This window comes from Coregonus clupeaformis, chromosome 40 (assembly GCF_020615455.1).
Source record: "Coregonus clupeaformis isolate EN_2021a chromosome 40, ASM2061545v1, whole genome shotgun sequence".
Classification (NCBI taxonomy): Eukaryota; Metazoa; Chordata; class Actinopteri; order Salmoniformes; family Salmonidae; genus Coregonus; species Coregonus clupeaformis.
The window spans coordinates 18,813,981-18,836,776 of record NC_059231.1 but is presented as its reverse complement, the minus strand read 5'-3'; the positions used below and the strand labels follow the sequence as shown (position 1 = coordinate 18,836,776).

General features: G+C 45.2%; 1 protein-coding gene across 3 annotated transcripts in view; it reads left to right on the top strand.

Moving 5' to 3' along the window:
* Positions 1-3,444: 3,444 nt before the first annotated feature.
* Positions 3,445-22,796, top strand: part of LOC121554961 (integrin beta-5) — an 89,092-nt gene continuing 69,740 nt past the window's right edge. Inside the window, exons 1-10 of one of the 3 annotated variants that reach the window (XM_041868694.2) lie at positions 3,445-3,691; positions 3,825-4,102; positions 4,609-4,694; positions 5,132-5,339; positions 5,651-5,900; positions 6,759-6,927; positions 8,415-8,576; positions 10,220-10,315; positions 10,490-10,579; positions 12,507-12,641. In XM_041868694.2, coding sequence (XP_041724628.2) covers positions 4,021-4,102; positions 4,609-4,694; positions 5,132-5,339; positions 5,651-5,900; positions 6,759-6,927; positions 8,415-8,576; positions 10,220-10,315; positions 10,490-10,579; positions 12,507-12,641 — 1,278 coding nt within the window. In that variant the 5' untranslated portion in view covers positions 3,445-3,691; positions 3,825-4,020. Of the gene's footprint in view, positions 4,103-4,608; positions 4,695-5,131; positions 5,340-5,650; positions 5,901-6,758; positions 6,928-8,414; positions 8,577-10,219; positions 10,316-10,489; positions 10,580-12,506; positions 12,642-22,796 lie in introns of all 3 variants that reach the window. The other 2 variants (XM_041868693.2, XM_041868695.2) reach the window with 2 other exon arrangements.

The following is a 22,796-nucleotide window of genomic DNA, read 5'->3' as shown; positions in this document are numbered from 1 at the left end:
TAAAGCTGATCTGTTGCAATGCGTGGATAATCCTTGTCTCTCTCCCATGTCTTTGGTCTCTGTTCTCATCTGGTGTCTCTCTCTCCAGCCACTGCAGCTCAGCCTCCAGAAGAGGACTACCGTGTGTGACTCCCCCACTATGGGCAGCTTCGACACGCTGATGGCCCGTATGTCAGAGCGCCACCCCAAGGCGGGGGAGGCAGATGATCACAGACACCCTGCTGGAGATGAGGGCCAAGCACCAGGGGTTCCTCAGCGGCTTGCCCCTCAAGACCATTGTAGATATGACCTCTGACCTGCTGACACGATAAGGACTTACTATATTGGGGGGCCTTGAATGAGGTAAGCAACTCATCCACTATGTTTAGTTTGTGAAGATTTTTTATTTTATTTATTATGGTACATAGTAAATTATTTTATGTCCTTTTGAGCCTGAAAAATATGGGGGGGAATCATATGTTTAGTTAGCAAGTTGTTCTATTTTCATTTTACATAGAGCTTATGTTCATCACAATTTGCATGTGGGACACAAAATGCTTCTATCTCCTTTAGAGAAGTGTTTTGAAAGCCATGGTATTATTTCAATGGCAGTTTGCAGTATGTTTTGTCATGTTTCAGCTAAACGTTGTTCTAGGATACCAGCCCCTACCAGAATAAGTTATATTTTAAAAGTTTAAAAGTATCTCTGAGCTGATGGAATTAATTGTAATCTTTTTGGTTGCTCACAGGGCAATTTGATTAATTATGTCTTGAAGGATAGTTCACAGTAGTAAGCCTACAAAACCTTCCCCATGCCTTTTGAATGTTTGGAGTATGGAATTGATTTCACTTTGTCTATTGTTACTATAAATAAAAGAGGCTTTAGTTTGGTAATTGTGGGGGTTCTGGGTTGTTGTGCATTTTGAGTTGCTCTGTCAATACCTCTCAACCTCAACTGGCCTTGATACAGTATGTATGTGTACTGTGTACAAGCACATCTCCATGGGTGAAAGTAGATTTCGTTTTTTCCTGGTATGGGACCTCCTATGTGTGCAGGCGCTTGCGAGCCTAATCATTGAATTACATATAGAATCCCTATTCATTCAATAAAATCTCTGTGGGCCTAGTCATAAAGATTTGTAATTTATCTTTTTTAATGTATTACATTTTACTGTGGCATAAACACAACCAGTCATTATGTTTTTATCTGGTTGTCAAACAATCACTTAAAAGGGCTGTTTTACTAGGCTACCCGCACACGTTCATCTACTCGCAACATATTTCCAGCCTCCAAACAGTTGTGAATGGAAAGAGACATCTTTTACCCAAAACACCAAAAGGTGACATTTGGAAAATCGTCATTAGGCCAGAATGTATGCGTTCACTGCTGTCCACGCGTGTCTCTGTGTTGGCCACTTATCTCTGCCTTGGCAAAATGTCAGTGTTATCATTGAACCATATAGCAATTTTGGAGTGTAGGCTATACCACCCGTTTTCAAGTCCATTCCCTACTTTTTCATGCCTCTGACATGCGGTAATGATAAATAATGGTGTAATAGCCTACAGTTTTCTTGACATTTTGTTTTATTTATTGTGATAGGCTCATGTTTTACCGGTACGCCGTACTGGATCGTACCACCTTAATTTCACCCCTGCACATCTCTCATCATCATCGTGTATGTTCTCACGTCTCTGTTTATGGCCACCAGGTGGTGCAAGCGTCCAAGTTTTTGTTGATCGCCGAATACTTGACTGAATATTCGACTGAGCCGGGCCAGTGAGGTGTGAATCATTGGGGTATCAATGCATATGTAAAAGGTGTGCTGATTACATGCCCTCTGGATAATGAGGATTTACTGTACACACGCTCTATTGTATCTAACAGGTGGTACCCAATTAACAGAGATCACATCACATGACTGCTGACTGTGCTCATTAGGCAATTAGGTTATATATTGACTAAGCAGAGACCGTTTTTGTGGAAACTGTATAGCTTACTTCTCACATAATACCATCAATATATTGGCTATTGGCCTACTTACTGGGATTTATTTTTAGACTGGGCCAATAGCCTAATTGAATATCCTCAATAAGCCTATTTCCTCAAATGGCAGTAGCAGCCCTAAATGTAAAAGGTATTGTGACCTTACAGCTGTTACAGTAGCCTACTGCCTATTCTTTATTGACTATTGTTGGTCAATGTCATGGATTTGATTTGTGTGTCTGCTACCAAGGTGTCAATGCAACGTGTTAAAGCAGGGGTGTCAAACTCATTCCATGGCGGGCCTAGACGCTGCTGGTTTTTGTTTTTTCCTTTCATTTAAGACCTAGACAAACAGGTGTTAAGGGAGTTCCTTACTAATTAGCGACCTTAATTCATCAGTCAAGTACAAGGGAGGAGCGAAAACACACTCGGCCCTCTGTGGAATGAGTTTGACAGGTGTGTTACATGCTGACCACACCGACTGCGTTGTGTGCTGGAGCCTTGCATAATAAATGTAGACATACATGTTAAAGGCCTTGTATGGTCAATCCGACGTCTGCATTGGTCATGCAGCATTTACGGTGATACGGCCTCTGCAGGGCATTCATACTTATTGCGCTTCGCGGAGCAGCGCAGAGCTGTTGTGAAGGAAGTTGTCAAGGAAGTTTGTGTTTATACAGGACCTCCCGCCCTCACCTACCGTCAACCAATCATGTCAATACGGAGCCCTCTGAATTGTTACAAAATTTGAGAGGCGCATTGCGATTTCGTACCGAGCTCAATTTGGCCTTTGCATGCCTCCAGAGGCTCCGCAATTTGCGTCACACCTTCCATACAGAGCCTCCTACCACATTTTCAGATCAATAATAAATAGGCTTTGATTCAATAATTTCATCCAAACTAATCTCACATGTCAACTAGCGTCTGCATAGCCGGGCGCTAAAATAGAACTTGGTTCTATTTTAGACACTTGAAGCACTGCAAGGCCCGCCTCTCCCATCTCCTCATTGTTTTTTATGAGCATATACCCATGTGGGTGATTGAAAGATGACTGAGGTCCACACTCCAGTCCAGTTGGTTGAAGTAATGCGCCTTAAAATTGGTTGCTAACCGCCATATAAAATCCACAGAAGAAGAAGAGGACAACTAGGAGAGATTACTAGAAAGGAACTAGGTTTCCCCTTTTATCTGTGTATTAATTGTAGGAGTAGAGGACGCATTTGAGGTAAAATAACAACCCAATTGTTATATTCAAGGACAAATTAGCTAGCAACAGCAAGCTAGCTGGCTAAATGTCCATTAACGTTTCGACTTGTCCCCAATTAATATAGTTGGTTCAGAGTTCGTTTTGATATTTCAACCTGTGCCTGATGGGGATAGACAAACTCAACATGCACACGCGGACGCATGCGCGGAGCCGGTGTGGTCATCATGTTAGTCATCTGTGAAATGGTAAACAAAGGACAGGGTTAACGCGTCACCCTAAACAGTGGGCGGAGACTCCAACTGGCAACGCGTTTAACATAACTGGGGACTGAAGAACAAACTTCGTAGGGATAAGCTATTCTAGTGAGCTGAAATTCTATTCTACATTTAGGCCAAACTTCTACCTACATTTAATTTGATCAAGGGAATATTTACACACTAAATAAGGGTTTATAACGGATGGAAAAGTATTGGAAAACAAGAACCAACGATGTCGGCTATGGGTGAACTACGGACAACATGGTAGGCTGGCTCTGCATAACTATTTGCAAAAATCACAGCTCTTGACTCTGAACCCAGTATTTAAAAAATATTGTTTTGTTTCTGTTATGTGGAATTCTTCTGAGGGACAATGAATTGTAATGTTTGTTTTGAGGGCGCGTAACATTATCGGGACAATTCGCTTTGCTGGAGTTTAAACGTGACAAAGAGACGTGTTCACTACTCTGCACCAACCGAGAGGACAGAACGTGCATCTATCGAAAGGTTCGACTGCAGACTTTAGTGCCACACCAGTTCCAGAAAACTTCACAAACAGAGACTTTTGAATAACGGTCCAACACGAGGAAATTATGTGGAACCCATGGCAGTTGTTTTACCGTACAGCTCTTGGCTGCATGATTCTGGAAATATTTATTCACAATGTTGCACAAGGTAAGAGTTTTTCTTAAATGTTTTGCTACACAGTTCTCGCGAAACGTGTCTTGTAATGGCCTATAATGGCAGTATTCCACGGGAAAGTGCTGACTAGTTTTAGTTTTAGAAGCCAATCGCTCGATAGGTGTATTAACATCGGGCCAGTTGTTACAGTAGCCGCGAATTCTTGCAACAATGTTGCCATACACACTCGAAAACTAAATACCCTGTTGTGGTTATCAATCTTTCTCTTTCAAATGTTTGACATTATTGTCACGTTGCATTGAAGTATACATCATATATATTATAATTATATAGCCTATTTATAAACGGAGGTCATCAGTCATAGTTCTTTAATCGCTTCAAAGGTCTATGTTTCACTCTGACGTGTAAGAAATAATTCAAGACTAAATTGTAATTTGCCATATCCCACCTGAGTTTCATTGGCTGGTAATCAAATGTCAGGAATGATCAAATAGAATCTCTGGAACAATGTTGGTTACTTTTACTTTTGCTACTTTCAGGTCTGAATGTGTGTATGAGTGGCAGCGCTATGTCCTGTGAAGAATGCCTCCTCATCCACCCGAGCTGCGCCTGGTGCGCGCAAGAGGTAGGGCATGTGCCACATTCCTCCAACGTGTTGGATTTACAGTACACCACGTGGTGGTGACACTAGTAATCCTCACACTACATTTCTAAATGTGACATACTGAACCCAATAGCTGGCTGAGTGTGAGTGAGGTGAGGGCTCTCATATGGTTGTGTTATATTACATAAGCTCAGGCTTGATGATGGCATGTTGTTTCAAAGAGCCAAAACATGTCAGTGTACCAGTGCAGTTCTGGAACCATAGTTGATCTCTGTGCAGAGTGGACTGTCTCCACACCTCCTTCTATTATGGAAGACCTAGAACTAAAAGAAGAAGATAAAAGATTCCCCCCTCCTTGATATTACCTTACAATACTCAACTGAAGCCAGGGCTGAGTCAGACCAGTGTGTACTAACTCCACTGGATGACAGGTGCCATTTGTTTTGTTCTTCCCTCAGGAGTTTGGCAGGGCGAGGACCCTGACGTCGCGGTGTGACCTGCGTCAGAACCTGCAGAAGAGGGGCTGTGAAGCCCATCATATGGAGAGTCCGAGTAGCAGCACCACGGTAGTGAAGAGCGAACCCCTCAGCTCCAAAGGCTCCGGGCCTACCCAGTATGATGTCATCCAGATCATGCCTCAGAAGATCTCCCTCAGTCTCCGGCCAGGTAATCCCCCAGTCCTAGCCAAGTAGTCCAGTCTGTTTGTGTCATGTATGGCATGAAAACAATAGAAGTGACCTACTTTACATACAGTATGAGGGAAGCCTAGTCCACCATCTCAGAGCGCAATGTGCTGCCAAGGCAACAGAGTTTGAACCTAAGGATGTGGAGAGTCCTGAGCTGTATATAGAACAAAATATTATATTGAAAACAAAAATGTAAAAAAATAAAACCTAGCAGAACAATTTGGGTGCTGATTGATTTGTCAACCTATCAAAGCAATGACATGTTATCCATGTCCCCTCCCTTCCCACAAGGTGACCAGACATCATTCAAAGTGCAGGTGCGCCAGGTGGAGGACTACCCAGTGGACCTGTACTACCTGATGGACCTGTCTCTGTCCATGAAGGACGACCTGGACACCATCAGGAACCTGGGCACCAAGCTGGCCGACGAGATGAGGAAACTCACCAGCAACTTCAGACTGGGCTTCGGATCCTTTGTCGACAAGAACATGTCCCCCTTCTCCTACACGGCCCCCAAGTACCAGGACAACCCCTGCAATGGGTGAGGACTCAGAAGGGCACTACTGCTACTGGCTTACTGTAGAATGGTCATGGGTTTGGGTGTAGGATTGAGAATAAAAATGAAGAGTACAGCTGCATTTTGGGTCCATGTTGTGACTTTGTGGTTTTTGCTGTGCAAGTGCAGATTTCTATTATACTAAGAAACTGACACAAAATGGACACTGTCCTCATACTGTAGGGTTAGTGTTGCTGAGGTTTGTTGTGGATGATGATGGCAGGCTGAAATGGACCAGAATAAAACATAGAGGTTGAAAAGCAGCCGATCACACACACCACATTTCCCCCGGAGGTGAGATAACGCTGCACTAACTTACTGCCATCATCACACATCACTGCCCAACTAGGTTATTCCCTGGGTCCTGAATGTGGACTGTGTGTGTCGCAGTCAAAGAGCCAGTACTGCTGGAAACTATTAAAGGGGCAGAGGACAGATCATGACGTCTGGGCCTCTCGTCCTTAACACAGCCCTGCCCTCCTCCTTGCAAAAACAAGCAATACAAATGCCTCAAATTCAGGATCTGTGTTTCCTCCAGGATGAAGGTTGTGTTAGAATGTCCCAGAGGTCTTCCTCTTTGGGAAACTGTTTTACGTACATTACTTACACGTCCTCAATGTAGCCAACAGACCTAGGTTGAAACAGTATTTCAAATAGTTTGCCTGAATGAGCGCCTGTGTAGATGTGCCAGATTGCCAGGGTTGGCACATTTGGGACCATTTAATTGGTTCCATTTGGGCCAGACGAGCTCAATCGAACACAGAAAAACAATTCCTGGTCTGTTACATGCATAGCATCCTCTATGTAGTTAAACATTTTAATTAAAACTTTCTCTCTCCACAGATACAAACTGTTCCCCAGCTGTGTCCCCTCCTTCGGGTTCCGCCACCTCCTCTCCCTGACTGACAAAGTGGATCGCTTCAACGAGGAGGTGCAGAAACAGATGGTGTCTCGCAACAGGGACGCTCCAGAGGGAGGCTTCGATGCCATCCTGCAGGCTGCCGTCTGTAAGGTGAGCTGAGGCCATGGTTGGACTAAAGGGACGGGACTGACTGGCATGTCAACCTATAACCCTGACCCTAACCTTAACCCTGACCTAACCCTAACCAGTCAGGACCAGGTCTGCTGTAAGTTAAGTCCTTGTAGTTTTTTTCCTGTGAGCGGTCAGTCAGGCAGACATGATGGATTGAGGTGCTGGTAGTGTTCATTAGCACACGCAATGGAAAACTAATATTAGCATTTCTTATTGGACAAGTCTAGGTAGTTCCTCCCTGTTCCCGGCTAGTTTTTTCCCCCCTGATAGCCTAATGAACCCAAGTCACAACCACTATTAACTATAAATGATTTCGACCAGGGGGTTGAACAGGAAGTGTAGTCTGGTGTAGCTGTTTAAATAAGGAGATAACTGACTCGCTAACAGAGAAACAGGCCCAGTCATATCCCAGTGTTGGGCTGTTGTCTAAACAGGAGTTAATTGTTTTTTACCGGAAGAGAATGACTCACTCCCTCCCCTCCCAGCTCTACCATGTCGTTTGGTGTAGCAGCTTGGATTGGACAGTTACAAGTTTGGTGGTTGGTCGATACTTTTTTGAAATATTTGTTTCACTTACTGTGACTAATGAATAATTTGCATTGTTGACCAATTGAAGAATATTCAGCTATATGTGCCTCTTTGTTCCCCTGTAAAAACAAACAAACAAGGGGTTCCCTTCAAGGAATGTCAATAGCAAATGGGCATGGTAATATGACTGTCAGTGCCCCACATGGTGAACTACAACTCCAGCCAAAACACATTCGAAACATGGCATAGCTGAATATGACAGGAATGTATCTAGCATGTTATTAAAAAAGGACTCTGTATGCCAACTGCCAACACATCTCTTTCTATTGTATACTGTGGCACATAATGCACTGGGCTGGGCGTCACATGGGTGCCTTTATATGCCTACACACTGGTGAAAGATCAGGTCTGTTTAGTGTCATGCCATTACTCAGCACTGTGTTGAGACTAATGCGCTCTGCTTCTGCAATCTTTTGCTGGCCTCTGCTTCCCGTTGACAATGGCCTTGTTCTGGATAAAACACTTGTGTTACTCTCCTTGTTTATCTGTGGGTCAGTGGTTGTCGAGCTGGTGGAAAGTGATAGGGTTTCCTTCCTTGTCTTAGTGGAGTGATATTGTTTTATAGGGTCGGGAACTCTTACTCTCTGTATAGCTGAGAGTTTGTGTTGTTGTGCCAAGGTCTTTTATAAACTCTTTATAGAACAGTTATATCTCAAATAAATTCCAAAAACAATTTATCAATAACTATCTAGGATCAGTTGAGGAACCCACCTCTTTTTTGTTATTAAGCCTGCATTTTCACATCTGTTTTGCTCTCATGGACTGATCCCGTGTGCATTTATACATAGCCTACTATAAACTGGAGGGGACTAATTTAGACCCCAGTTAGGTGTCTCTAAGACTTTCAGTGAAGTGACCATCTCTCTTCCCCTGTGCAGGAGAGGATAGGCTGGAGGAAGGAGGCCTTCCACCTGCTGGTGTTTGCCACAGACGATGTGCCTCACCTGGCCTTGGACGGTAAGCTGGGGGGCCTGGTCCAGCCCCATGATGGGGAGTGCCACATGAATGAGAAGAACGAGTACAGTGGCTCCACCAAGATGGTAAGACAGGAGTCATGGTTACCATAGAGCTATAACATCGCTGACATCGTTATAACATGGTTAACAGTATGAAAAAGGTATGCAAGTCGCACTGGATAAGACCGTCTGCTAAATGACTAAAATGTAAATGTTACCATAGAGCTATAACATCACTGACATCATTATAACATGGTTACTAAAGAGCTATAACATCACTGACATCATCATAACATGGTTACCATAGAGCTATAACATCACTGACATCATCATTATAACATGGTTACTATAGAGCTATAACATCACTGACATCATTATAACATGGTTACCATAGAGCTATAACATCACTGACGTCATCATTATAACATGGTTACTATAGAGCTATAACATCACTGACATTATAACATGGTTACTATAGAGCAGGGCTCTCCAACCCTGTTCCTGGAGAGCTACCTACCTGTAGGTTTTCACTCCAACCGTAATCTAGCACACCTGATTCTAATAATCAGCTGGTTGATAAGCTGAATCAGGGGAGTTACAACTGGGGTTGGAGTGAAAACCTACAGGAGGGTAGCTCTCCAGGAACAGGGTTGGAGAGCCCTGATATAGAGCTATAACACCACTGACATCATTATAACATGGTTACCATAGAGCTATAACGTCACTGACATCATAAGAGCATCTGCTAAATGACTAAAATGTCAAATGTCTTGAGCGAGGACATAAAGAAATTATAAAAGCCGCGCGAAGCTGATTTTTTATTTAGTACGATGAGACTGAATCATATAAACAAATATATTTTTATGCACACAGTTTGAGTTTACATAGCTAGCGCTATTTGTCCAAAGAGCTAATGCAATGAAAAACATAATTAACATCATGTGCATTTCAATCAATCAAACTCAATGATATGAAAATTGGTTAAGTGGATTAAAGGATTCTGGTATTCTGGTGGTTTCTCCCGGAATCACTAAATGTTTCTAGTTATTTGCTCTGTGTCATTGGATGCTCTGGGCTTGGTAGTCATGGTACGTCTCATCACATTAAGTTCAGTGGAGGTACTCCAACACAAATCAAAATAATTGGTAGATCCTCAGCAACAGGCTAAACAGGTTTCTCCTCTCTCATTTGATTGTGGGACGAAAGGAATATGCACTTCCCAGAACAGAGCTCTGTTTTTAAGGGAAACCGTTGAACTGGAGAAGGTGCAGAGGCAAATGCTCCTCACGGTCCATTTCAAGTGTAAATCTCACTGTTGATTGATTTGGATTTACACAATGATAAAGGCTTACTGATGCCAAAAATCACAAATCTGATTGTGTGAAAGTGATTGTTTATCCAATGCTTATACATTTTCACTCAGTCATACCTTGACTATAGTGACAATTTGACTTAAGTAGAAGTTAGGATTCACCATTTAATGCACAACTCTAATGCAGAGCTGTAAATTAATAGGTCTAAACCACTTCAGTGTTCTTTGTCCTTTCTGCTGGTGAGAAAGGAAATGTCTGGGGACTCTAATGTAAACACTACACTGGAATCAGGGGCGCAATGGCTTCTCTTCACTAACCTCCTGACAGGGTGAGATGGAAGCTAGACTAGTGAGAACTTAAAGAAATGCCTCTAACATCATGCTCCCATGTTTCTATCTATCCATGTCGCTGTAGGACTACCCCTCTCTGGCTCTACTGGGAGAGAAGCTGGCTGAAAACAACATCTATCTCATCTTCGCTGTGACAAAAAGGCTGTATGTCATTTACAAGGTACATTATTTTTATTGAATTGAATGTTCAGTATTGAGATTAGCTGTGTGTTTGGTGTTTATGGTGTGTACCGTTTGGTGTGTACAGTTTGGTAAGTATGGGGGCCTGTATTGTGTGAAGTCTTGCAAATATTTGTTTATTTAATAACATTTCTCCTATCTTGTGTTTATGCAGAATTTTACAGCACTGATACCTGGAACCACAGTGGAGATTCTGGATCAGGACTCCAAGAACATCATCCAACTCATCGTTAACGCCTACAATGTAAGTAAAGGAGAGTTCTCTTCCATTTGGAGCACAGATTGTGTGTGCTTCAGAGGAAAAGATAGTCTCAGCAGTCCTCTTTTGAAATGGATGTTGGTTGACAGTTGGTTGAAAAAACGTTTTGAAACTGAGGGAAAAAGACAGGTCTTCCCTGAACTTGTCTTTTTTGTTTTCCTTTTTGTGCCCTACTGAACATGACCCTGGTCTCTAGAGGAGAAGAGAAAGTGTTGAATGTTTATGCCTTAGCATTGGAGATGGATACCCTGACCCAGCCCCTCTATTTGCTGTGGGGCTCTGGGGGTTTACTTCTGGCACACGCTACAGCCCTGTGTCTGTAACTCTGCAGTAGTCTAGTACTTTATGGTCACGGAACAAGAAGCAGGTTTATGGCCCAAATCCTGAGACTGAGACCCTCCTGTTACTCCCCAGTCCACCACACAGGAAATAGATTCCATCATTCCAGTACTTTCAAGGAAGGATTCTGGAAGGGCTGAAAAGGGTTCTAGAAGGGCTGGAAAAGGCATCCACATTCTTGTGTATTTTAAACTCAAGATTTTAATCCAAGGAGACAACTTGAGGGACAGAAGAGAGACTCATTGGTTTAGTTTTTCATAAGGTTGCTAAATATTTGTCCTGGCAACATTACTGAGATGGTTCTAATTGAGGTCACTGCTGTGCTGGAAAAACGGCAACAGACTGGTATGCTAGGAGATTTGCATCTTGTCCTCGTTTAGAATTGTAATTAAATTTTCCCTTGGTTATATGGAACAAGAAACACCACATTTATGGAAAGATCAAAAAAGAATATAAGACCAGAGATTTAAATCACCACCAGACTTTAATTGATGGGTCATGCTAAATCTATAATCTTCATTCTACCAAAGTTAAGCCCGGGCTTCTAATGATCTTGAATTATAATTTGATGTTAGTATTTGATTGTCATAGCAGACACTCTCTTAATCCATTCTCAAAGCATCCATCATTCTCACTTGTCTTGTATTATTGTGCTGTGGTCTGTTGACTAAAACCTGACTCTAGGTCACCTTTAGGTAGCCACTGTGGTTCCGTTTTGGCCATAGAAGGGATCTTAAAGCTACAGTCTGATTTGAGTGGTTAGGCTACATTGCCCCTGCCCCATCTCTCAGCTTACCAAACAAAGTGGCAGTCAGGCTGTTGAAATGGCAGATTGTGTCTATAATGCGCTGCAGGAAGGCAGTTATATAATTCACTATTTTGGACTAGTTGTGAGGAAACAACATTTTAAGGGATGAAAGAATGTCTTTCTCCGTGTATTTAGAATATTTTTTAAGCCGGATAATTTTCTTGTTTCAGTCAAGTTTTCCTTAAAAACAATTCCAATCAAGCTGTGTCGTTTTTTGTCAGTCAAGTGTTTTACTTTCTGTGGTTGAGAGGAACAACTTGTTTTTGCATAGTTAAGGACACAAGAGTTGAGTCTAGAACTGGTAATTATGGCAAACCGTGTTGAGAATGTCAAATATGGATGACCACCAACGAGCAAATATTCAATACATCTGTTTCTCTCTTTTCCACCCCAACTGCTAACAGAAACAGATTGGATTACAGGCTCTTACTGGTTTCATTATAAAATGCTTAGTGGTGGTGTTTCTGAGTGGATCCAGTGCCAGGGGTACTGGAAGAATGTAACACTCAAATAGTATAGTAACCACCAGGGAACCTCTGTGCCAGCTCTAATATACAGACTTTAACTCTCATGTGATCTATTGATAGGAGTCTTTGATCAGACTTGTGTTTGGTTTGGATAGTTGACCAGTGGACCATCTGTCTTGTTTTCAAATAAATCACACATTTACTACTTTGATGTTAAGGTCAAAAGTACTTATTCATAAGTGTCGCTCTCGCTCTCTCTCGCTCTCTCTCTCTCGCTCTCTCTGTGTCCTCCCTCCAGAACATCCGGTCCAAGGTGGAACTGACTGTGTGGGATCAACCTGAAGACCTCAGTCTGTCCTTCACTGCCACCTGTCAGGACGGACAGCCTCTCCCAGGCCTCAGGAAGTGTGCCGACCTCAAGATCGGAGACACGGTGAGTCTTACATAGGCCTCCCGGCTTTCCGTGGATTTGCGCTATGTGGCCAAGCTGGAAAGTCAAAATTGGCTGTATCGTAAAAATGTATACTGAACAAAAATATAAACGCAACATGTGAAGTGTTGGTCCCATTTTTCATGAGCTGAAATAAAAGATCCCCAACATTTTCCATACGCACAAAAAGCTTATTTTTCTCAAATGTGCACACATTTGTTTACATCCCTGTTAGTGAGCATTTCAGGATCTCCACATCCGGCTTCTTCACTTGCTGGATCGTCTGAGAAGGGGGGGAAGAGTATTTCTGTCTGTAATAATGCCCTTTTGTGGGGGAAAAACTCATTCTGATTGGCTGGGCCTGGCTCCCCAGTGTGTGGAACTGGATCCCAAGTGGGTGAGCCTATGCCCTCCCAGGCCCACCCATGGCTGCGCCCCTGCACAGTCATGTGAAATCCACAGATTAGGACCTCATTTATTTATTTCAATTGACTGATTTCCTTCTATTAATTGTAATTCAGTAAAATCTTTGAAATTGTTTCATTGCGTTCATATTTTTGTTCAGTATTTTTGGTCTTCACTAAAGGTTAGGGTTGGTTATAAAATCAGATTTTTAGGACAGAAATGACAGGGCTTGTCAATAACTTTTTTTAGCCACTTGTCTATCGGACAATTTTTTTCTTCTCCGAATGCTCAAGTCACTTGTCCAAAAATAAAGAATGTTCTGCAACACCATGGTCCAAAACGGTGACTGGAAATTTTGTTTGATCATGCAAGGAACTACTTCACAAAATAACATTTTCACTGGGATTGACAATGGAAGGCATACTGGTCTCTGATCCCAAGTATTATATCTCCTGCCGTTGTGGCCTTGAGCAAGGCACTTAACCCCCCACAAAATACAATACTGCACTGATGGGCTACTATACAAAACACATGTGGTCCGTCAACCCTCCATCTGGAGAGCTACTGGGTGTGCAGGCTTTTGATCCAACCCTGCTCAAACACACGCTAGTCAGCCTATCAAGGGAAAGTTGAGCAACAGATTCTTTACAATGTGTTAGAGCAGGGCTGGAGAAAAAGCCTGCACATCCAGGACTCTCCTGGAGGAGGGTTGGCGATCCTGCAACATTACAATTATTGTACAACCAAATACTTTTTATGTCTTTATAAAATAATTTCCTCATTCAATGAACCAGGGATGAAATGGCTAAGGGGGGGCAACTTCAAGGCAAGGTAGCTAACGTTTATCTATTTGTAAGGCTAAAGTATTTCATTTTCAGGGGAGATTACAGAGCGACTTACAGTTAGTGCATTCATCTTAAGATAACTAGGTGGGACAACCACATATCACAGTCATAGTAAGTACACTTTTCCTCAATAAAGGAGCTATCAGTAAAGTCATGTGAGAGGAACTTTTTGGAAGTTGAAGCTCATTTACTGCATTTCTACATAATTAAACAATTCTAAAATGCTATTTGGAGAACAGCAAACACAAATGACGATGATGTGTAGCCTAACGGGCGCGCAATGATGTGCCAAGTGGTGATTTAGTGCATTATTATAGGGAAAGCATTTAGAATAAGCCGGCGCTGATCCGTTATCAGTATTGTGGAATAATTTGAATGTTAAGGTAGGATTTTAATGGAGAAAGCTGATCCGAGAGCAGCGCTGCCTTTCTTTCGATCCTATCAGTATCGACACATGCCTCAACAACGCACTTAGCGAACGCTCTCTCTGCGTGGTATTTTGGAAAACGCATGTTACAGCTTTGGCTGTTGCAGGAAAGATGCACTGTTAAAACACTCGTAAGCCTAAGTTCCATTGCTATCGGGAAACCGGGCCCAGGTGGTTAATTGTGTTCCAACATGTTCTTGCATTTTAGATGGAATGCATTCATCTCTTCCTTTGTTTCAGCGAACAAAACTCTAAGAAAGGTCAGGGGATGTGGGATCACTGCACATCTTAATCGCTTTGAATTCTGCACTGTTCAAACCCTCAGGCTCAATTAGAGACTTGGACAGGATCTATTGAAACTCTTAACGAGGGGCTACTTTGTACACGCCACCACGCAGAGATCCGACCCTGTGGAATTGTTCTTCCCAAAGCCCCAGTGTCTCCCTCACTCCCTCACTGATTCTTGTGTGTCTTAATTGAATGTAGTGATGGGGAGTGGGGGACTGGGGGTGGAGGCTGAATGAATAATGGTAGTGAATGGGGGGGAATCCCATCTCTCTATGGCCAGTGTGATGGGTCTAACTCTGTCTTTTGTTCTGCAGCGGGGGAATTTGCTGCGCAGGCCTCTGAGTGCCAATCTGTCCTCCTAAAGACAACATGAAGCAGGCGAAAGCCCAGGCGCTCGTTACCAATTAATCTATCCTCGATTCCTTGCATCCTCTCTCCTCGCTTCCTTCTCAAATTGCATTGGAGGAGAAGATCTAGGCTCCCTCCCCTCTGACCTTCTCCTTCAATGCCTTTTGAGAAGGAGGTGAGGAAAGAGGACATCAGGAATCAAGGAAAAACGTATTGGGAAAGAGTCCCAGGTGTCAGTCACAGGGAATGTGTCCCAAATGGCACCCTATTCCCTATATAGTGCACTACTTTTCACCACGGCCCAGAGTGCTCTGGTTAAAAGTAGTGCCGTTTTATAGGGAATATGGTGCCATTTGGGACAGAACCAGGGTCTCTTGCTGCAGCCTCCCTGCGGGGCCTGATACTGCATGTCAATGTCCTCCCAACAAGAGTTTGTTGGTGAAACCAGAAGCGATGCAAGAGCAAAGACCGCAATGGTAACAGACGTGTGTTAGACCCAGTGTATGTTGGGAGTATGTTGTTGAATGCCACATTGAAGGAGACAAATGCACAGTCTAGAGGCATTTTAATCGCATATCGTAGGACATTTTCTGCTTTGCTTAGTTTTGGGGTATTTTAAATGTGGGTTGTCACAAGAATACTATCATAATTATTTCTCCATGGTAACAATGATCTCTCAAATGTAAAGACAGCCTCTTCAGGGTCAGAAGAATCAAATAGAATTTACCACAGATAATTTTGTCTTCAAATTCAGAGTACTATCAAATGTCATTGTCAAAGTTGAGAGTAGTATGTCCTGCTGGGCTACCGTTTACAACATCTTCTTAAAATGAGTGTGTTTTGGCAGCCAGCGCATCACCGCTGTATCAACTTTTGCTCATGCACACAAGCACACACACAGCTTCCGCTACACTAATATGCTGCTCCCTCTATTCCAGCCCTCTCTCCCCATCACAGCATTGATGTCCTGTGATTTCGTTCCCCGCCTTTTTACTCCAGCAGCTTTATCTTATAGCTACTAGTTTTCTTAACAAGCCACGTGGTTGAACGAGCTGGGTTCCTCGTGACTCACATGTCCCCTAAATCTCATTACCTCGTTAGGAAGAGGACTAGCTGTAGTGGACGAGGTAGAGGGACTGGCTGACAGGCCTTATGTGTTACGCTGTAGTGGACGAGGTAGAGGGACTGGCTGACAGGCCTTATGTGTTACGCTGTAGTGGACGAGGTAGAGGGACTGGCTGACAGGCCTTATGTGTTACGCTGTAGTGGACGAGGTAGAGGGACTGGCTGACAGGCCTTATGTGTTACGCTGTAGTGGACGAGGTAGAGGGACTGGCTGACAGGCCTTATGTGTTACGCTGTAGTGGACGAGGTAGAGGGACTGGCTGACAGGCCTTATGTGTTACGCTGTAGTGGACGAGGTAGAGGGATTGGCTGACAGGCCTTATGTGTTACGCTGTAGTGGACGAGGTAGAGGGACTGGCTGACAGGCCTTATGTGTTACGCTGTAGTGGACGAGGTAGAGGGACTGGCTGACAGGCCTTATGTGTTACGCTGTAGTGGACGAGGTAGAGGGACTGGCTGACAGGCCTTATGTGTTACGCTGTAGTGGACGAGGTAGAGGGACTGGCTGACAGGCCTTATGTGTTACGCTGTAGTGGACGAGGTAGAGGGATTGGCTGACAGGCCTTATGTGTTACGCTGTAGTGGATGAGGTAGAGGGACTGGCTGACAGGCCTTATGTGTTACGCTGTAGTGGACGAGGTAGAGGGACTGGCTGACAGGCCTTATGTGTTACGCTGTAGTGGACGAGGTAGAGGGACTGGCTGACAGGCCTTATGTGTTACGCTGTAGTGGACGAGGTAGAGGGACTGGCTGACAGGCCTTATGTGTTACGCTGTAGTGGACGAGGTAGAGGGATTGGCTGACAGGCCTTATGTGTTACGCTGTAGTGGACGAGGTAGAGGGACTGGCTGACAGGCCTTATGTGTTACGCTGTAGTGGACGAGGTAGAGGGACTGGCTGACAGGCCTTATGTGTTACGCTGTAGTGGACGAGGTAGAGGGACTGGCTGACAGGCCTTATGTGTTACGCTGTAGTGGACGAGGTAGAGGGACTGGCTGACAGGCCTTATGTGTTACGCTGTAGTGGACGAGGTAGAGGGACTGGCTGACAGGCCTTATGTGTTACGCTGTAGTGGACGAGGTAGAGGGACTGGCTGACAGGCCTTATGTGTTACGCTGTAGTGGACGAGGTAGAGGGACTGGCTGACAGGCCTTATGTGTTACGCTGTAGTGGACGAGGTAGAGGGACTGGCTGACAGGCCTTATGTGTTACGCTGTAGTGGATGAGGTAGAGGGACTGGCTGACAGGCCTTATGTGTTACGCTGTAGTGGACGAGGTAGAGGGATTGGCTGACAGGCCTTATGTGTTACGCTGTAGTGGATGAGGTAGAGGGACTGGCTGACAGGCCTTATGTGTTACGCTGTAGTGGACGAGGTAGAGGGACTGGCTGACAGGCCTTATGTGTTACGCTGTAGTGGACGAGGTAGAGGGACTGGCTGACAGGCCTTATGTGTTACGCTGTAGTGGACGAGGTAGAGGGACTGGCTGACAGGCCTTATGTGTTACGCTGTAGTGGACGAGGTAGAGGGACTGGCTGACAGGCCTTATGTGTTACGCTGTAGTGGACGAGGTAGAGGGACTGGCTGACAGGCCTTATGTGTTACGCTGTAGTGGACGAGGTAGAGGGACTGGCTGACAGGCCTTATGTGTTACGCTGTAGTGGACGAGGTAGAGGGACTGGCTGACAGGCCTTATGTGTTACGCTGTAGTGGACGAGGTAGAGGGATTGGCTGACAGGCCTTATGTGTTACGCTGTAGTGGACGAGGTAGAGGGACTGGCTGACAGGCCTTATGTGTTACGCTGTAGTGGACGAGGTAGAGGGACTGGCTGACAGGCCTTATGTGTTACGCTGTAGTGGATGAGGTAGAGGGACTGGCTGACAGGCCTTATGTGTTACGCTGTAGTGGACGAGGTAGAGGGACTGGCTGACAGGCCTTATGTGTTACGCTGTAGTGGACGAGGTAGAGGGACTGGCTGACAGGCCTTATGTGTTACGCTGTAGTGGACGAGGTAGAGGGATTGGCTGACAGGCCTTATGTGTTACGCTGTAGTGGATGAGGTAGAGGGACTGGCTGACAGGCCTTATGTGTTACGCTGTAGTGGACGAGGTAGAGGGACTGGCTGACAGGCCTTATGTGTTACGCTGTAGTGAACGAGGTAGAGGGACTGGCTGACAGGCCTTATGTGTTACGCTGTAGTGGACGAGGTAGAGGGACTGGCTGACAGGCCTTATGTGTTACGCTGTAGTGGACGAGGTAGAGGGACTGGCTGACAGGCCTTATGTGTTACGCTGTAGTGGACGAGGTAGAGGGACTGGCTGACAGGCCTTATGTGTTACGCTGTAGTGGACGAGGTAGAGGGACTGGCTGACAGGCCTTATGTGTTACGCTGTAGTGGACGAGGTAGAGGACTGCCCAGGAGGAACGTCCCACAATTCTGCTGTCATGGTTCTTCAGCCATGAATGTTGTGATGTTGGTGCATGTGGAAGACAGTCGTTTTGTTGATTTGTCTTTCTTCCATGACTCGTGTTTCCTTGGTAGCTTAGGATATTGACCACCTAGGTTTGGTTTGGAAAGATGTTGCAGGGTGATGATGTCTTGACTGTTTACTCCTCCACAAAGCCACTCCAACACACATTGCTTATTATCATGCAGCAGTTTTGTATTAGTCTTTCCTCCGCCTTCGAAGTGTACAATATTGTTCAGTCTTTTAGGACACACAGAGGCTCTCTCAGCATGGTCTCTGACCTCTTCATCACTAAGCCTGTTGATGTTCGCTTCTCATTGAACGAGGAAGGCTAACCCCGAGACGTGTCTGTACACTCCTATGGCATCTAATAACATAGTAGTCTACAGCCAGGTCTCAGGGTTGGAGGAAGGGGAGAAAGAAGATATAGCCAAGGAAACCCAGATGGAGAGAGATGAGATCCTGTATTCTGAGTGACAGAGCTCTGCTCTCTCCCTCTCTCCCCAGAAGACTCAGATCTGTGCGTTGCGTGTGGAGCTGATGCCAACATCAACACAGCCCTAACGTCCGAGTGTTTGGCTTTGGGGCTGCAGTCCAAGGGGCTGTGGGTGTCAGAGTCTTTGCTGGGAGCTGAACTTCAAAGCAGAGAATGTGGCACCTCCCCCAACCCCTCACATCCCCACCTCCCACTACCCCTCAGGGCTCCACACGGCCAGAGAGCACACAGGCCTCCTGCAGACAGGTGTGGTGCTTCTTCCCTTATCTGGAACCACTGGGATGTGGAAGAGTGGCTCCCAAAGATGGTGCCGTACTGTATGGCTACCATTTTGCAAGCTCCGACCCAACTTTGCTATTTTGTGATTATTTTATAGTTATTTTTACTTTATTTTCACGAAATGTATCCGCTATTATTTCTTACAACTGACAATAATTTTTGAACATCAGATTGGCAGTTGCTTACCCCAATTCCAGCTTCTACTTCAACTCATCTGCCCTGGGCTCTCTCTGTAATTCGACCTAAGAGGAAAAGCCGGCGTTAGAGGCAAGGGGGGATCCTGGTGAGATTAAGGCGACGGGAAAACCGGCCACCTCTTCCCTCCATTCTAGTGGCCAGTGTACAGTCACTCGATAATAAGCTGGATAACCTCTGATCGCAGATTTGCTACCAACGGGACTCTCGAAACTGCAATGTTCTTTGCTTTTCTGAAGCATGGCTCTTGGGACACCGGGCGGACAGGACAGTGGAGTCTGGGAAATCAAGAGGGGCAGGGGTTTTCCTCTACATCAACACCAACTGGTGTGCTAACTCCAGCGCGGTGGAAGTGTCGACCCACTGTTTACCCATCTTGGAATACCTGATGGTCAAATGCCGACTCTTCTACCTCCCGAGGGAGTTTTCAGTTGTTATCGTGACTGTGTATACATTCCACCTCAGGACAAGAAAAATAACAAGCTGGCACTTAACAAACTGTACAAGGCTATAAACAAGAAAGAAAACCTACATCCAGAGGCTGCCTTTCTAGTTGCCGGCAATTTTAATTCTGCGTCACTAAGACACGTGATGCCCAACTTCCATCAACACGTCTCAAATGCCACTAGGGGCGATAAAGTCCTAGACCACTGTTATTCTACCCACAAGCAAGCATACAAGACCCTCCCTTGTCCGCCATTCGGCAAATCAGATCATGACTCCGTACTCCTGCTTCCTATTTACAAGCAGAAACTCAAACAGGAAGTACCCGTGACTCGCTCCGTTGAGAAATGGTCACCAGAATCTGAGATTATTCTACAGGACTGCTTTCCTAGCGCTGATTGGAATATGTTTAGAAACTCCGCCGATAACATTGATGAGCAAACCACCTCCGTCACCGGCTTCATTAGAAAATGTATTGGCAACGTTGTCCCCATGGTGAGGGTTCACTGCTTCCCCAATCAAAAGCCCTGGATTAACACAGAGGATGCCGCAAAAACTAAAGCACAGGGCTACCGCACACAGAGCTATCGTATACAACCCAGAGGCTACGGCCGAGGACAGGAATAAGTACAAGAAGTCCCGCTACGACCTCGGCAGTGTATTCAAACGAGAAAAAGGACATTATAGGAATAAGGTGGAATCATATTACACAGGCTCAGACGCCCGCCGCATGTGGCAGGGGCTACAGTCCATTACGGATTACAAAGGAAGACCCAACCGTATGCACGCTTTGACAACAACATCGTGCCAGGTGTGAGGGCCGTCACCGACCTAGAGGATTGGGTGATCTCGCTCTCCGAGGCTAACGTGAGAAAGATCTTTAATCAGGTCAACACCCGCAAGGCCGCGGGCCCATGGTATTCGAGGGGGCGTTCTCAGAGCATGCGCAGAACAGCTGGCAGGCATATTCACGGTCATTTTCAACCTCTCCTTATCCCAGTCTGTAATCCCCACGTTTTAAGATGACCACCATCATTCCTGTCCCCAAGAACTCTAAGGGATTCATTCCACAATGACTACTGCCCTGTAGCACTCACTTCTGTAATCATGAAGTGCTTTGAGAGGCTGGTTATGGCACACACTACCTCCACCATCCCAGACACCCTAGTCCCACTCCAATTTGCATACTGCCCCAACAGATCCATAGATGATGTAATCTCAATTGCTCTCCACATTGCCCTCACCCACCTAGATAAGAGGAATACCTATGTGAGAATGCTATTCATTGGCTACAGCTCAGCGTTCAACACCATTGTCCCCTCCAAGCTCGTCACCAAGCTTAGGACTCTGGGTCTGAACACCTCCCTCTGCAACTGGATCCTGGACTTCCTGACAGACCGACCCCAGGTGGTTGAGGTTCGAGCAACATCACCTCAGCCACGCTGACCCTCAACACAGGGGCCCCACGGGTGTGTGCTTAGTCCCCTCCTGTACTCCCTGTTCACCACGACTGCATGGCAAACACACGACTCCAACAACATCAAGTTTGCTGATGACACGGCGGTGGTATGGCCTGATCACCGGGGGGGATCAAGCTATCACGCTCCCATTCACATTGACTGGGCTGTAGAGGAGCAGGTCGGGAGCTTCAAGTTCCTCGGTGTCCAAATCAATAAAGACTTAAAATGGTCCAAACAAACGTGCACAGTCGTGAAGGATTTATAGCTATTTTTGAGGATTTGAGGACCCATGCCAAACTTTTTCAACCTGTCGGTTAAAGCATCACTGCCTGGTATGGCAATAGCACCACCCTCGATCGCATGGTGTTACAGAGGGTGGTGCAGACAGCCTAGCACATCACTGGGGCCGAGCTCCCTGCCATCCAGGACCTCTATATCAGGCGGTATGGTAGGAAGGCCCAGAAAATCGTTAGACTCCAACCACCCAAGCCATAGACTGTTCTCTCTGCTTCCGCAAGGCAAGCGGTACCGGTGCATCAAGTCTGACACCAACAGGCTCTTGAACAGCTTCCATCCCCAAGCAATAACATTGATAATGAACTAACTAAATAGCAACACAGACTATCTGAGTTAACCTAGTATCTTTATTTACCTTTTATTTGTATTTCTGCACTGTCTATGCACACTCACAGGGCCCTGCACACTCACAGGGCCCTGCACACTCACAGGGCTCTGCACACTCACAGGGCCCTGCACACTCACAGGGCCCTACACACTCACAGGGCCCTACACACTCACAGGGCCCTGCACACTCACAGGGCTCTGCACACTCACAGGGCCCTGCACACTCACAGGGCCCTCCACACTCACAGGGCCCTACACACTCACAGGGCCCTACACACTCACACCATCATCTGCTCACTCACACATAATATGCACATACATTTATACTGACTCTACACACACACACTCACATACAAGCTGCTGCTACTCTGTTTATCTTATATCCTGTTGCCCACTCACCTTACCCCTATACATATCCTACTCCAGTATTCCTGCACATTGTAAATATGGTATTGGAACATGACCCTGTGTATAGTATGCTTACTTACTTATTGTGTTCTTCACATTTCTTCTTTCTTCTTTTTTAATTTTTGTTATTGATTTTTTGCGTTGTTGGGTTTTGAGTTTGCAAGAAAGGCATTTCACTGTACTTGCGCATGTGAAATTAAAACTTGAAACTTATAATAATAATAATATAATATGCCATTTAGCAGACGCTTTTATCCAAAGCGACTTACGGTCATGTGTGCATACATTTTTGTGTATGGGTGGTCCCGGGGATCGAACCCACTACCCTGGCGTTACAAGCGCCGTG